The sequence below is a fragment of the Pogoniulus pusillus genome, chromosome 29, assembly GCF_015220805.1.
Source record: "Pogoniulus pusillus isolate bPogPus1 chromosome 29, bPogPus1.pri, whole genome shotgun sequence".
NCBI lineage: Eukaryota > Metazoa > Chordata > Aves > Piciformes > Lybiidae > Pogoniulus > Pogoniulus pusillus.
In genome coordinates, this window is record NC_087292.1 from 15,080,595 (window position 1) to 15,093,750 (window position 13,156).

Here is a 13,156-nt window from a genome sequence, read left to right on the forward strand (position 1 = left end):
TGTTTGTTTTGAGGAGATAAAGATGTGGGTGTTTGGTGTTTTTCCTTTTTAAGTACAAGTTTCCTTTGAAGCATCCTGGCATTTTAGTTTGGAGGGGATAGGGAGGAAAACTAATCCCAAAGGAGTTCTTCCACTTCCTCTTCCAGTGCTTCAGTCTCGATTTTGATTTCTCTTTTAATTGGAGAATGTTATCTATGTGCTTGTACCTGGCAGTTGATCTGCTGAAGAGTTTACTATCAGCCTCTCAATAGATGGCTGTTATGGAGTCTAATTCTTTAAGGCTTCATGTTCACAGCTGCCTCAGGCTCCTTCCATGAAGGACTTCACCACAAAGGAATTGATGAGGGAGAATTACAGTGACCAATCACCAGTGGAGCCTTGGAGCAGTCAATTAACCAATGCCTCCTGTTGATACTCTGTCAATACTGAGGTCTACATGTGATCAAAGCCATACCCAGTGTTATCATTTGGCCCTTGCCCCTAGTGGAAAGCCAAGTCAGTGAGATCTGTCGACACAACTGAAATCAAACAAAAGCTCTTAAACCATTAATGTAGTACTTGGAGGGGTCAGATGAGGATGAGTACAGATTGCTGCCTCACAACTGCATTAATTCACTGCTTGGTGTTACAAATACAATCTTAAAAGGCAGGGAGATCTATTGCTCATCTTTCTACCTTGGGTAAACCGAGGCTATCTCCTGTCATCCTGCAGGTTCTTGATGTAGCACTAAATCATGTACAAAATCATGCTTTGAGACTCTTCTGCTGTGTAATTGAGATTACACAGTGCTGCTTTCTGAAAGAAATACAGACAATGATGGCGAAAGACTTGAACGGATGCAGCAAGCAGGAAGGGCTGACAAATGATGGTGGAGAGCTGAGCCTCCTCCAGTCTCAGCAGGTATTGCAGGGTACTTGGAGATAATAGATTTAGTCAGACTTCAAAGCTGTCTCAGTTAACCCTTTCACAGTTACCAGGGCAAGAATGCTGCTTTGCCTCAGATGATGAGGATTTAGTTACTAGAGAACAAGGCGAAAAGCAACCCAGAGCTAATGTCCTGACCTGTGCTTCAAGCAGGCAGAGGCTGAATTTGAGCTTGAGCCAAGGGAGGGGTAAGAGCTCAGCCTTCTCTTCCTGAAAACTCTTTGGAAATGTTCTCTTTTGGCTTCAGAAGAATAACTTCGGTTTTCAATAGTGATTTATTAGCGTTTGGCTGAGTACTGTGACCCAGAAACTCCTGCACTGAAGGCTTTAACACATCTTCTATCGAGCATCCTAATACATTGCTATTAAATAATCAGTGCAGTAGTCAGACTAAAGGTAATTCTAGTGCATGGTTAAACTTTTAGAACTTTTTTTTCATCACAAATGAGTCTCTTTTACTTAAGTTTGCGACTTGAAAGAGGAACTATCTTAACTAACACCCCCCCCACACACACACACCCCCTGGAGCCACTGAGCCGTAGAACAGAAGCAGTTATTGAACTTGAAATAGAAGTAACTGTGTTTATAGAGTACAAGCGTTGCCGTGTGAGTGGTGGAGGTGCTAATTGAGATGAAGCACAGTGAAATTATGCCTTTGTAAGCAACACTGTGAAACTGTTGGTGGTTCTTCTTTTGCTGTTGGCTTTTTATTAAGAAAAATAGCACCTGACTTGCTAATCTGTGGTGCTTTCTGCAGCTGCGGCCAGGAGGTCAGTAGATTACTATGATAATGCTAAGAGATAACTGAGTTGTGGCCTGGAAGTACCTATTATCAGTCGTAGTTTGAGGAGATGTTTTCCTCTTCCCAGTAGGAGGTAAAAGAATTCCAGAAATCCTTTCAGCTCACTGAAAGAAAGTTGAAGGCCAGGAATGGGGAGTATGTTTTGGATACTGAATTTAACAGCTGATAGCTGTTGAAGGAGGCTGCCAAGAACACAGCATTTCCCTTTAGTATCTTTGAACTGTGACAGCCTGTTTAGAAGTTACTGAACTCGTAGGCTGGGTGCTTGATACAGAGCTTATGGAGTTGGACTCTGGACTTAAACTATGCTCGTTGATCTGTCAGTGTCATTCTTCTGTGGGACCTCAGCTCTATGAAAATTCATCCATCTGGAGAGAGGAAGAGAGGCTGGGGAAAATACAAGCCAGGACAACTGAAAGGGTACACTGGGAGGAAAGAAAAGAGTGTGATCTCATCAGAAAAGGATAGGTAAAACTGGAGTGACTGGGATAATTCCATTAGGGAATGAAAGAAAGTGATCTTGTTAACACTTGTGTCAACAGGGCAAGTGTATTACCAGGAGACAGCTGGTTGCTGATAGTGGGCTTGCAGTTATCTCCAAGTCAGGAGTTGTAGATTTGGTGTGGTTCACCATTTCCTTCAACAAAAAAGGGTTAAAACCAGAAAACTCTTATTCCTGAGCCCTACCTGTTCCAGAAGTGTAAGCCTCGAAAGGAATTGAATGTGTTTGTTGTCTTGCATCCACTTGAACATGACACAAAACCAACAAATGCCTTCTGTTGTCATGAAATGATTTTTCACAGCAGGGCAAGGGCATCTGGCACTTAGTGCCCCAGACTGCAAAACTCCCTGGCAGTTAGTTGAGAATCAAATATCTGTTCCTCCTCTCACTTCCATTCATACAAGTGGAAAAAAGGTAAGAACTAGGCTGAAATAAATAAACCAAAATTGCTATTCGGTGGCTGCTGTGAAATTTATAGAGGCTCATCTTATCTACTTCTCAGCAGCTGTTTCTCACCTCCTGTTAGCTAGAAAGAAATTATTATATTGTGCTGGCAGGAGCTATCACTAGTTAAGTGATGGGCTGAAGAATGGGACTGAGGGACAACAAAATTGTCTTGTGTTCTTCAGCAGTAGCTTAGCATCTTAAACCCTGGTGAAGAAATTTTGCGTGGCTGGCTTCTGTTCCTAATACAATCTCTTTCTGAAGAGAAAACTTCATTTGTAAGTACTACCTGCTTTCCCAAACAGAATTGGTCATTTAAAGCCCATTCTGTAGAAGTGTGATGTTTCCTCAAGCATCAAGCCAGTAAATCGGGGAGCTGCTTAAAACTCCACCAGCTTCTGCAGACTATGGAAAATTCCATCCCACTGTGACAAAATGAGGGGGAAATCAATATTTAATCTCCTGTAGCATCCTTTATAATAATGCTGGAGAATCCCCGAAGTTACAGGGAATTTTAAATGTTTTGCTGTAGTTCTCTTGGGCTGGAGTGGTAGTAGTGGTAGTAAGTCCATACTACACCAGAGGGGCACCTCTGAAAATAGTTGGGTGCCTCAGCCTCACTCTTCTTGCAGCATCCTCACATCTTTTTGGCAGGACTGTTAACTTTATTCTCCAAAATCAACTTCTCAGCAATCACTTAGAAAAAAAAATCATCTGCATGTTGAAATGTCATCTTCCAGCCTGCTTCAGAGTATCAATAATGCCGATCTTACTGCTGCTTTAAACAGATAACACTGCCCTTTGTGCTGTGAGAATCTCATTAAAAAACAGCTTTTAAGTGGACAATGTGAAAGTGTGATCTTGTGTCTTCAGCAGTGAGAAGGGATTCAAGCTCTGGAATTCAACAATGGATCTCTATTAGTGGTCAGAGAGGCTGCTGTGGACATCTCCCCCTTCTGCTCCCTATTCCCAGCTGAACTCTTGGGCTGCTCCACACACAAGACTCTGTTCTTGTAGGCAACGGAGCTTAAACTTCAAGAGTGAACCTGCAGGATCTTGTCAACAAACCATCTGCTGCTCAGTTTAATTCACTGCTGTGTTAGCTTTGTACCTGACAGCTTCCCTAGATGTACAAACAGCTACAGGGAGACCCTGCACCCAAGATAGTCAAATTTAGTGGTGCTACCATGAGAAGATTGTTGGAAGATGATGAAGACGGGGTCAGTGGTCAAAACTGCATGGATTCAGGTCAGAGCTCAGTTAGGACTGTCCATCCACAGAGCTAAAATACAGCTTAAATAACCAGGCAATGCACATGTTTTACCCCAGTAAAGATCTCTCCTTGAAGTTTTGCCTAACAGACCACAATTTAATTTTGAGAGCAAGATTTGTATTCATAGAATCAACCAGGTGGGAAGAGACCTCCAAGATCATCTAGTAAAGTGCTGAGTATTGTGCTACTCCTGTGGCTTACTTGCATCCACTGAGGTTGATTCTTCTTACCTCATGGTTCCTGCCTTTGCCTGCTTGGGCACCACTCACTGTTGCAAAGCCTCTCTTTGTTTTCCTCAAAGAAAAGGCATCCAGCAGTGTGTTTGCAATAATGTGCTATAGCTGGCCTCACTGCTTCCTGTCAAACAGCACAGCCATAAACCAAGTAGAGCAACACCAGCTTCACCCTGGCAACCTGGGAGTGAGCAGAGGCAGCTTCACCCCTTCTGCTGTCTACTTCTTCACACCTTCCATGCCTGAAAAGCCTGCTGGAGAAATCAACCTGCAAGGAGGGAAGAACTCAAACCTGTGGCACCCTTTGGCCCATCAAAGTCTGAGGTGCACAAAGCCTCTTAGCACAGGAGGTGATACTTACAGGTATGTCTGCTTGAACAAAAGGTTGGTGGGTTTTTCATTGACATGGTAGAGAGGAAATGGATCAAATCCACCAATGAAATCAACTGAAAAAAAAAATCAAAACTCAAATAAACAGACAAACATGGCCAGAAAGTTGAAAGGAAATGAAAGAAAGAGCTGATGCATGTCATGGCATAACACAAACATCAGTGAGAGAACAGAAAAGTGATTTTGCAGGTATGGATTGCCTGGGGGGAGATCTCTGCCTGTGCAGCCCTCTTTTTCCAGGGTCTCCTGGGATGGCCAAGTGTGCCCAAAAAGGAGAGTCAGCTAACAAAGGACTCCAGAAAAACAAGGGGGCCTCCCTCAGCCTCCTGGGCTTTTGCCACTGTGCTGTGACTTCATATGAGAAGTGAGCTGCCAAAGCCTTGGCCACTCAGTGATGTGCTGAAGGAAGGAAGCTGGGGAACAGCTCGTGAGTGAATGCCAGCAGAGGAGTTGGCAGCACAGCAATCCCCATGAAGGTTAGAGAGTGAAGTGAGAATTTTCGTGCCCCACTTGTCTTTCCTTCAAGACATGTAATAGGAGCTTTGGAGAAGTGCAAATACCTCATTATCTTCAGCTCTGATATTTTTCATGTCCCCTCTGCCAACTCCTTCTAATTGTATAGAAATCAGAACAATGCATCCCTTTTCCAGTGCTCACAGAAGGGCAGTGGAATTAAGCAAAGTTTTAAGTGACAATTCCCTTAGCAACTGGAGGAGAATTTTTCCAAGTCTCTCTTAGTTCCCCTGAAATTAGGCCAAGTCTATATTCTGGAGCTGGCTGAGATGGCCAGGTCAGCAGGGGTGTGATGTGATGTGATTTGGGACTGACCTAGCAGGCCTTGCAAACTCCTTTTAAAGAAATCCAGCTTTTAGACCCCTTTCTAGGGCCAAGTGAGTGCATTTTGAGTGAAGTGTGAAAGTCACCCCATCCAAATGCCATTTAAAAATAACTGGGGAGTTATTAACTATTTCCATGCTGATTCAGTTTGCTTTCCTGAAGGTGGCACTGTTAAGTTTTAAAGGCTTTTGGGGATTTGTAGTGAACAAACAATAGGGGAGGAAAAAAATACTAATTAGATTAGAAGTGTGTGTGTGGGGGGGATGGAATCCTCTTAAACTATACTTAGAAACCCATGAACAACATTCTCACAAAATCTGTCTTGAATTATAGCTTCATGCTGGTACTGTGATTTTGGAGCAACTGTCAATTAATGGGTAAAATCTGTAGAGGTTCTAAGTTAATTGGGGGGATAATTCCTGGTAGTTCTAATGAGACTTGACCTTTTCTCAGTCACTTTTGAAAGGGAGTATTTTAAACCCAAGGCAAGCTGCAGTTTTAAAACCACATACTATTACTTCAGTTGTGGAGTGTCTGCATTGGGGAACTTTAAAGAATTGCAGTTTTCAGTAATTGTCTCATGCCAAACAAAAACCATGGAATTGTTTAGTCTGGAAAAGACCTTTAAGATCAAGTCCAACCATTAACCCAGCTGCTAAACCATGTCCCTCAGCATCACATCTACACATCTTTTAAATCTCTCCAGGGATGATGATTCAACCACTGTCCTGGGCAGGCTCTTCCAGTCCTTGCCAACCCTTTCATGGAAGAAATCATTCCTTATGTCCAACTTAAACCTCCTCTGGCACAACTTGAGGCTATTTCCTCTTGCCCTATTGCTTATTCCTTGGGAGACCATCCCACACCTGTCTCCAACCTTCTTTCAGGGAGCTGTAGAGCAAGGTCTTCCCTCAGCCTCCTTTTCTCCAGAATGAACAACCCCAGGTCCCTCAGCTGCTCCTCCCCAGCCCTCTTCTCCAGACTCTTCACCAGATTCATTGCCCTTCTCTGGACCTGCTGCAGCCCCTCACTGTCTTCTCTTGTAGCGATGCTCTTCTGCAGCCTGAACAACCCCTCACAACAAAAAATGTCCTATCACCTGAGTACCCAACCATGGAACCACTCAAAATTCAACTCACTTACAAAGAAATTAAAAAAACCCACCAATATCTTAACTCTGCTTCATTGTTGCAACATATTAGAGAGCATTAGCACACCTAAAATATTCTTGCCCACAATTCAGCATTAGTAGATCCCTACTGCTGTGTTTTCTCATGAAAATCACGTTAACATGAGCTCTCTGATTAATGTGCCTCAGCACTTATAATTACTTCATGCTGCATATCAAAGCAACAGTTAAAGGAAACCACAAATGGAAGAGAAAATTAAAACGCAGCTCGAATTTGTTCGGGTCACTGGAAGGATCTACCACTGAGAGTGTGAAATATTGATGGTTTGTCATTGTTAATTATTCAAGCTGGCATTTTAACTCCAAGCTGGGAAACTGGAAGGGGAGAGGAATTTGTTAGTGGAAGAAAGGAAAATAAAGTACATATGAAATGACCAGCTCTCTGTTTCTAGATAATGCTGCCTTTGATGTAGTTGCCTCTCTTAATGGATCTCTCTCTAAAAAGGAGCTGAAGTTACTACTCTACAATATTCAAAAGGAGCTCAGAACTCAAGTTGCTTAGCTAACAGCAGGGCTACAGGGTAATTAAAAAACCCCAACCAAACAAACAGCAATTTATAATGTGACACCTTTGCTAAGTGCACTGCCAAGCTGTAAACACATGATCACTGCAGCCAGCAGAATGAGTTCAGCTGGACAGGAAAGAGCAGAACACCACCAGGACAAGGCAGATAAGCAACCCATCTCCTCTGCCTCCTAGGAAATCAACATTCTTCACATCCTTTCAAACATTCTGCTCAAAGCTGTTGTTTTTTCAGCTAACTGCCATGCCAGCTGCTCTTTCAGACAACAAAGCTACTTGCACGAACCTAATGAATGTCTTAAAGAAGAGATATTTGGATTGGAAGCTTTTGGATCAGATCCTTGCCTGGACCCAGCACATTGCCAGAGAAATCAGACTTCACATTTGTTTGAACCCATTGTACAATTATTGGTCCCAAAGGGAGTTTCAGAAGGACAAAGTACTCTAGGAACAGGTTATGAGTATCATCACAGATCCCACACAGCCAAATAATTCCTCTGAGTCTTTCCTCTTCTCTGACACATTGTAGTGCATGCATGACACTTAGGGGATTTGTATGCTACACCCCAGGGAGCCAGCTCTTTCCTCTCCTTGTAAGTCAAGTACAGTGCTTCCTCTGCCTGCCTATTAAGTGGTCAGGTTGGTCTTTAGCAAGACATCTCATGCTCTGCTTCATCCCCAGTTTGGGGCATATGATGCTCAGCAGGTAGCCTACTTGAGTTCTGTGCTTATTGAAGGTACTCTTCATTGTCATAGTATTTCAGTAACAGCATTGTCCTTAAGCTATATAAGCTTGAGAACAGAAGATGCTGCCCAGTTTCCCTGAAGCTCAGTCTGAGTGAGAAGCTAAGCCCAAGTGCTGAATGCATAGCAGAGTTACAGCATCTGACATAGAGTCATAGAATGGCTTGAGGTGGAAGGGATCTTAAAGATCATCTAGTTCTAAACCCCTGCCTTGGGTGAGGACACCTCCATGTTGCTCATAGCTTCATCCAGCATGGTCAGTTTTAGGGATGGGGTGCCCACAATTTCTTTGTCCAACCAATGTCTCACTACCCTCATAGTAATGACCTTCTTCCTGATGTCCAAATATGTAATGACACAGGGAAAAAAACCTCGCAGTGAAAATAACTGATCCTTGAAAGCTAGATGGTGTCATGTCACAGGGAGGGAAAGAAGCCTGATGGCATCTCAGTCTTGACTGACAAGCATCTGAGAGAGAAATCAAGTTTAGCAAACCCTTTGCCAAGGGATCTGTTGATAAATACTTACAGCTGTCTTCTTCTTCTGTAAAAACACTGACAACATAACAGGCGTAGACAAAGCCCACCAGCTGGAAATAGAGAGAATAAATCATTTTAGCATCAATTTCATGAGGCTGGTCAAAACCCACTTAGCACAACTTCAACAGCCAATATTTCCTCTCAGCTTGGCAACAGCACTGTAATGGTGGAGCCAAGTCCTATTTGCTTTAAGGCAGGGGGTGCAGGTGTGGGTTTAAGAGAAGACACTGCCAGGAGCAAACTCAAAGCTTGTAAGACTCATCTTCATTTCCAAAGTAGCAGCTTGCTGTGCTTCCCAGAGTGACTGGGAAGAACATGAAGGGGCTTTGTTGACATAGAAACTACCACATGAAGTTTACTCTCTGCAAGGAGTGATGAGGATGCAGGAATGTGCCCCGTAAAACATTTTAGACAGACAGCTACATACAGGACAGACACACAGAATAGGTTATAGTCAGAGTTCCAGGAACAAGAACTCCTCAGCTCTGTAGTACTGTATTAAGGGGTATGCAGAGGAAAAGAATCTACTCTGGTGCAGGAGCCACATGTGAGAGTAGTTTATATGCAGATGAAACTTAGTTAACCATAAAAATGAAGTAGTAGCAGCAGTGTTCAGTGACACTGAAATCCTTAACAACTTAGCTTTGGAGATCAAAAAACTCATTGAAAAGGGATTTGAGGCCATATCCTCACTTGTTACAAAGGACCTCACTACAACTTTTTCAGGAAGGTTTAGAGGTGAGAAGGTCTCCCCTGAGCCTCCTCTTCTCCAGACTAAACAACCCAAGTTCCCTCCACTGCTTCTCAGAAGGCCTCTTAACCCATTGCTCAGAGCAGTCTTGAAGCAGAAAACCAGAGTGAGCATTAAAGCAGCAGTTCAAAGTACTCTGATGGGTCTGTCCTTAGTTGGCAGTTTGTAGAAGCTCCAAAGCATCAGAACTGTCTCCTTCAGTGCCAGGAGCAAGTTGTTAATTCAGCCTGAATAGAGAAGCTTCTGGTAGTAGGGGAGTGAAGGATTCTAGCTCCATCGGGGTTTTATTTGCTTTGTCCACTTAGCGAGATCTGGGGTGACACTAACTGTGTTAGTAAAGTTATTGTGAGGCATAATTGTTTTCCTCTGTGAACTCAATCCCTTTGAACAAGAGTTAGAATGTAACACACAGTGACTCACTGGAAGGGAAGACAGAATGATGCATGGTAGTGCTTGAAAAAGGAGAGTCCATTCATTTTTAATATGACAGAAAAATGCATCACGGCAGAAAACAAAAGGCAGGATAATGAGATTACTACTGAGGAGCTCAGGCATTTGTGATTCCTCCAGCTCTCCCTGACAAAACACAACTTGTTGGAAGGAAATGGAATGGTTTTATAGCATCACTAAACCTTGCATTTCCTCTACAGTTTTCTCTAGTTGTGTGAAAGACAACTCTCTCCTTTCCTGCTGAGTGAGCCTGATGGAAGCATATCTCAAGACTTCAGTGGAGGAGAGGCAACTCTGTCAATTCACTCCTCCTGCTTTGCATTTTTGAAGCCAGGGCCATGAGCTACAGCAGACTTCATGCAGGACAACAAAATAATCCTTCTGGGTGTGATGCTAACCACAAGGCCACACACAATGGCCAGTCTAATTTGTCCTTGCTCTAGGATCAGGTCTGTGCATTCACACACATTGTCTGTACTTGCTCCAGCATTTTTACACTCTGAAGATACAGCCTTTTTGCATTTTACAAGACATGAAGTCTAACCATGCAGTTTAAATGCATGCAAAGATCCAAGTAGGAAAGATGCATCTTGAATGCATGCCCTGGCTCCAAGGGAACACCAGGAAGCTTTTCCTCTTTCCCCAGATTTTCTGTTGTGCCTCAGAGGAAGAACTTTGAGTTAGCAGTCGTGCACAATGGCAGTCCTGAAGGAATCCATCCACTTTTGTACTCTAGAACATGCACACAAAGTTTATGTGATAGGAGTATCAATGATAATGCCTTACCTGCCCAGCCTATGGGCAGAGTGTGTGAATGTCCAGCAGCTACAGTCATAACTACCTCTTAAACCTCTGAGAATCATTCACAGTTCAGAAGCACCAAAATTGACTTGGGAAGTTTGTTTTATCTCAAATTAATGCCTCACAACCCTCAACCACCATTCCTCTCACCTCATATGTTTTTCCCTTGTGCCTAATGTGACCTGTTGCTTTCAAAAACCCAAACCAATGTCTGGTGAATTAAGTGAACCTCCCTAAATCTCTAATTCCAGCTCCACTGGAGTGGAGAGGATTATTTTTTGTTTCTTCCATCTGCTGAGTTTGTTTCAAAATCACCTGCTTAGTGCTTAAAGTTTACTTCTTTTCTTGGCTCTAGAATCTACTCCTTCCTTCCTTCCTTCCATGAGTTTCACCAATGAAAGAATTCTTTCATAGCACTTTTTATTCAAAGTTTTGCTCATCTTGTGACCTAGCCAGAACAGGAAAGTTTCAGTGGCAAGGAGGGAAAAGACACACAATATAAACACAAATTCCACATTTATATGGGCTGACCTAAACTATAATTAAACATATTACTTCAGAGATGAAATTCACTCCTCTGAGACTCACCTTCTGCATGAATTACAAATGAATTATAGCTTCAGAGAAGAAATGTTGCTGCTCTTCTCCAGTGGTTTTCACTGGAAGTCTGCTAGAGGGTGGGATGAGCAGGCTTCCTTCAGACTGCATCCATGAAGATGTGTGAGGGCCTCAAACATCCCCAAGTTTAGCAGCAGTTAAGATAGAACTGAAAACTTCACAGAGGCCAAGAATCTGGAGGTTATTTCCTCTCTTGCTTAAAGTGCTCAGTTGCTGATTTAAGTAGGAAAGAGACTTCTCAGCTCTCCTGTCCCAGGGAAGTAGCAATAAACCTTAGATCTTTACAAGTTATGTAGGGGAGGTGGAAGAGGAGGGGAAACATCAGTGATGTAAAATGACACTAAGCTATTGCTCTAATTCCCCCAAGAATGTTCTTGGGCTTTAGCCTCTGGTGCTGTTTCTCTGCTTGCTCAGTACCAGCTTCCTCCAGGCTGCAGAAGTATCTGATTAAGGTTTTTGTTAGGAACCCGTGTTGCAGGCAGGTGTGTTCAGTCAGCCTGTCAGCCAGCCTGGGAACACACATACTGCCAAACAAGAGGATGGAGCTGGAATGTCCCAAGCACTCTGAAAGCAAATGAACAGAGCAGAAAAGACAGAAAGAGACAAGTGTGCCCAGAGGGAACGAGGAAAACTTAACTCTGTACATCCCTCTGCCACTCAGCTGTCTGAAGTTAACTTTATAATAGCAAGTTGAAGAGTCTTCATCAACCAGCAGCATTGTACTGAAGTGCTGGAGCCAGAAAGGCTGAAGTACAGCAAGGTCCACAGAAAGGGACCAGCTGGCTGTGAGTGTGCAAAATCCACAGAGGCGCATTTTGGTGTTACTGTTGCTTGTGGAATCTCTTAGCTTTAATTTACAGCTGTCCTAGCAAAGATTCTCTTCAACTCTTCTCTCAGAAAAAAACCCTTGCCCTTGGTTTTCCCACCACAGTATGTGCAGTGTCTCTTCCTTCAGGGCAGACCCATTCTAGGTTTCATTTCTCATCAGAGCTAATGAAGTGTGTGTGCTCTCAGCTCCCTGAGAAAGGGAAAACGAAGAGATCCCTGTTACAAGAAAGCAAAGAGGCAGCTTGTGAAAGAGCTATTGTGACCAGATAGCCAAAAAGAGGCAATCAAAAGCCTTTGATTCCTTGACCTTCTTTACTCTTTGGATGCAATTACGACCACTGAAAACCTAGCTCCTGCCAACAGCAGAGCATCTCGTGTGCTTTGCCTCTCACATAACATCTGCTGTCAAGGCCTGCATCGCCGCCTTCCTGGGAACCTTCCAACCTGTCACTCTGAGTGAAAACAGCAGACAGGCAGGCAATGAGCCCTTCTCAGCTGGGAAGACATTTCCAATTTCCATCCCGTTCAAACAGAGCCTCAGGAAAAGCCTAACCCTTCCCACTCCCAGAACTGCACCATATGGACAGCCCAGAGCTATGCCAGGTATTTCAGAACTGGAAATCACTCCTGTCCCTGCTGGTTGGCAAGTTGAGGAGTTGCAAGATGATTCCTTGCTAAGATGAAAACAAAACAGATTTCTGTTCTTGACTAACCAGTTGCTGCTGCATTTCCTGGCTGGTTTACAGTGACATACCCATACCAGCATAAGCTACAAGATGTTGTTAAAAGAAGCTTTTTTCCTCCAGTGTGCTCTGTGGAAAAGCATCGAGGAAGATTTTCATGCTGGGCCCTGCAGCTCCTTGTATCATGCATGGCAACTGATATGCCCGAGTCTGAATGCATTGCAGATTAAAGAAGTTGCTTTTGCCTTCAAGGAGTACAGACAGGCTCCAAACAGAAGCAGACTGAGACCTTATGTATCTTCAAATGCATGCCCAGGAGCAGGATAATGCAGTCAGCAGGAGACCAGATGACAGCCAACACTGTGCTCACCATATGGGTTCAGGTTTGCTTTCCCTCTCCTTTGGCATGCAAGGATGAATTCAGTCAGCCTTACCCTATGTGCTCAACACTGTGCACTACACAGTTCCTCAGCTGAAATTGGTATTGCCAGAAAGCAACCAAAACACCCACAGCTGGGTACTGCAGAGTTAAAGATGGATTTCACACTACCATCTCTGGAGTGAATGCAAAAAGAATGCCCCCCTGTCCCCCACCCCCCCCCAAAAAAAAGGAAAGCAGACACC

General features: G+C 43.6%; 1 protein-coding gene across 3 annotated transcripts in view; it reads right to left on the reverse strand.

Moving 5' to 3' along the window:
• The window catches only part of NKAIN4 (sodium/potassium transporting ATPase interacting 4), a 63,624-nt gene that overhangs the window by 2,879 nt on the left and 47,589 nt on the right, over window positions 1-13,156 (reverse strand). For 2 of the 3 annotated variants that reach the window (XR_010307742.1, XM_064168073.1), the window contains exons 5-6: window positions 8,391-8,451; window positions 4,541-4,625 (exon numbers count right to left, since the gene is read on the reverse strand). Coding sequence is in view for 2 of the 3 variants with exons in the window: in XM_064168073.1 (XP_064024143.1) it covers window positions 4,541-4,625; window positions 8,391-8,451 (146 nt within the window). In the remaining variant the exon portion in view is untranslated. The remainder of the gene's footprint in view (window positions 1-4,540; window positions 4,626-8,390; window positions 8,452-13,156) is intronic. The other variant, XM_064168074.1, reaches the window with a different exon arrangement.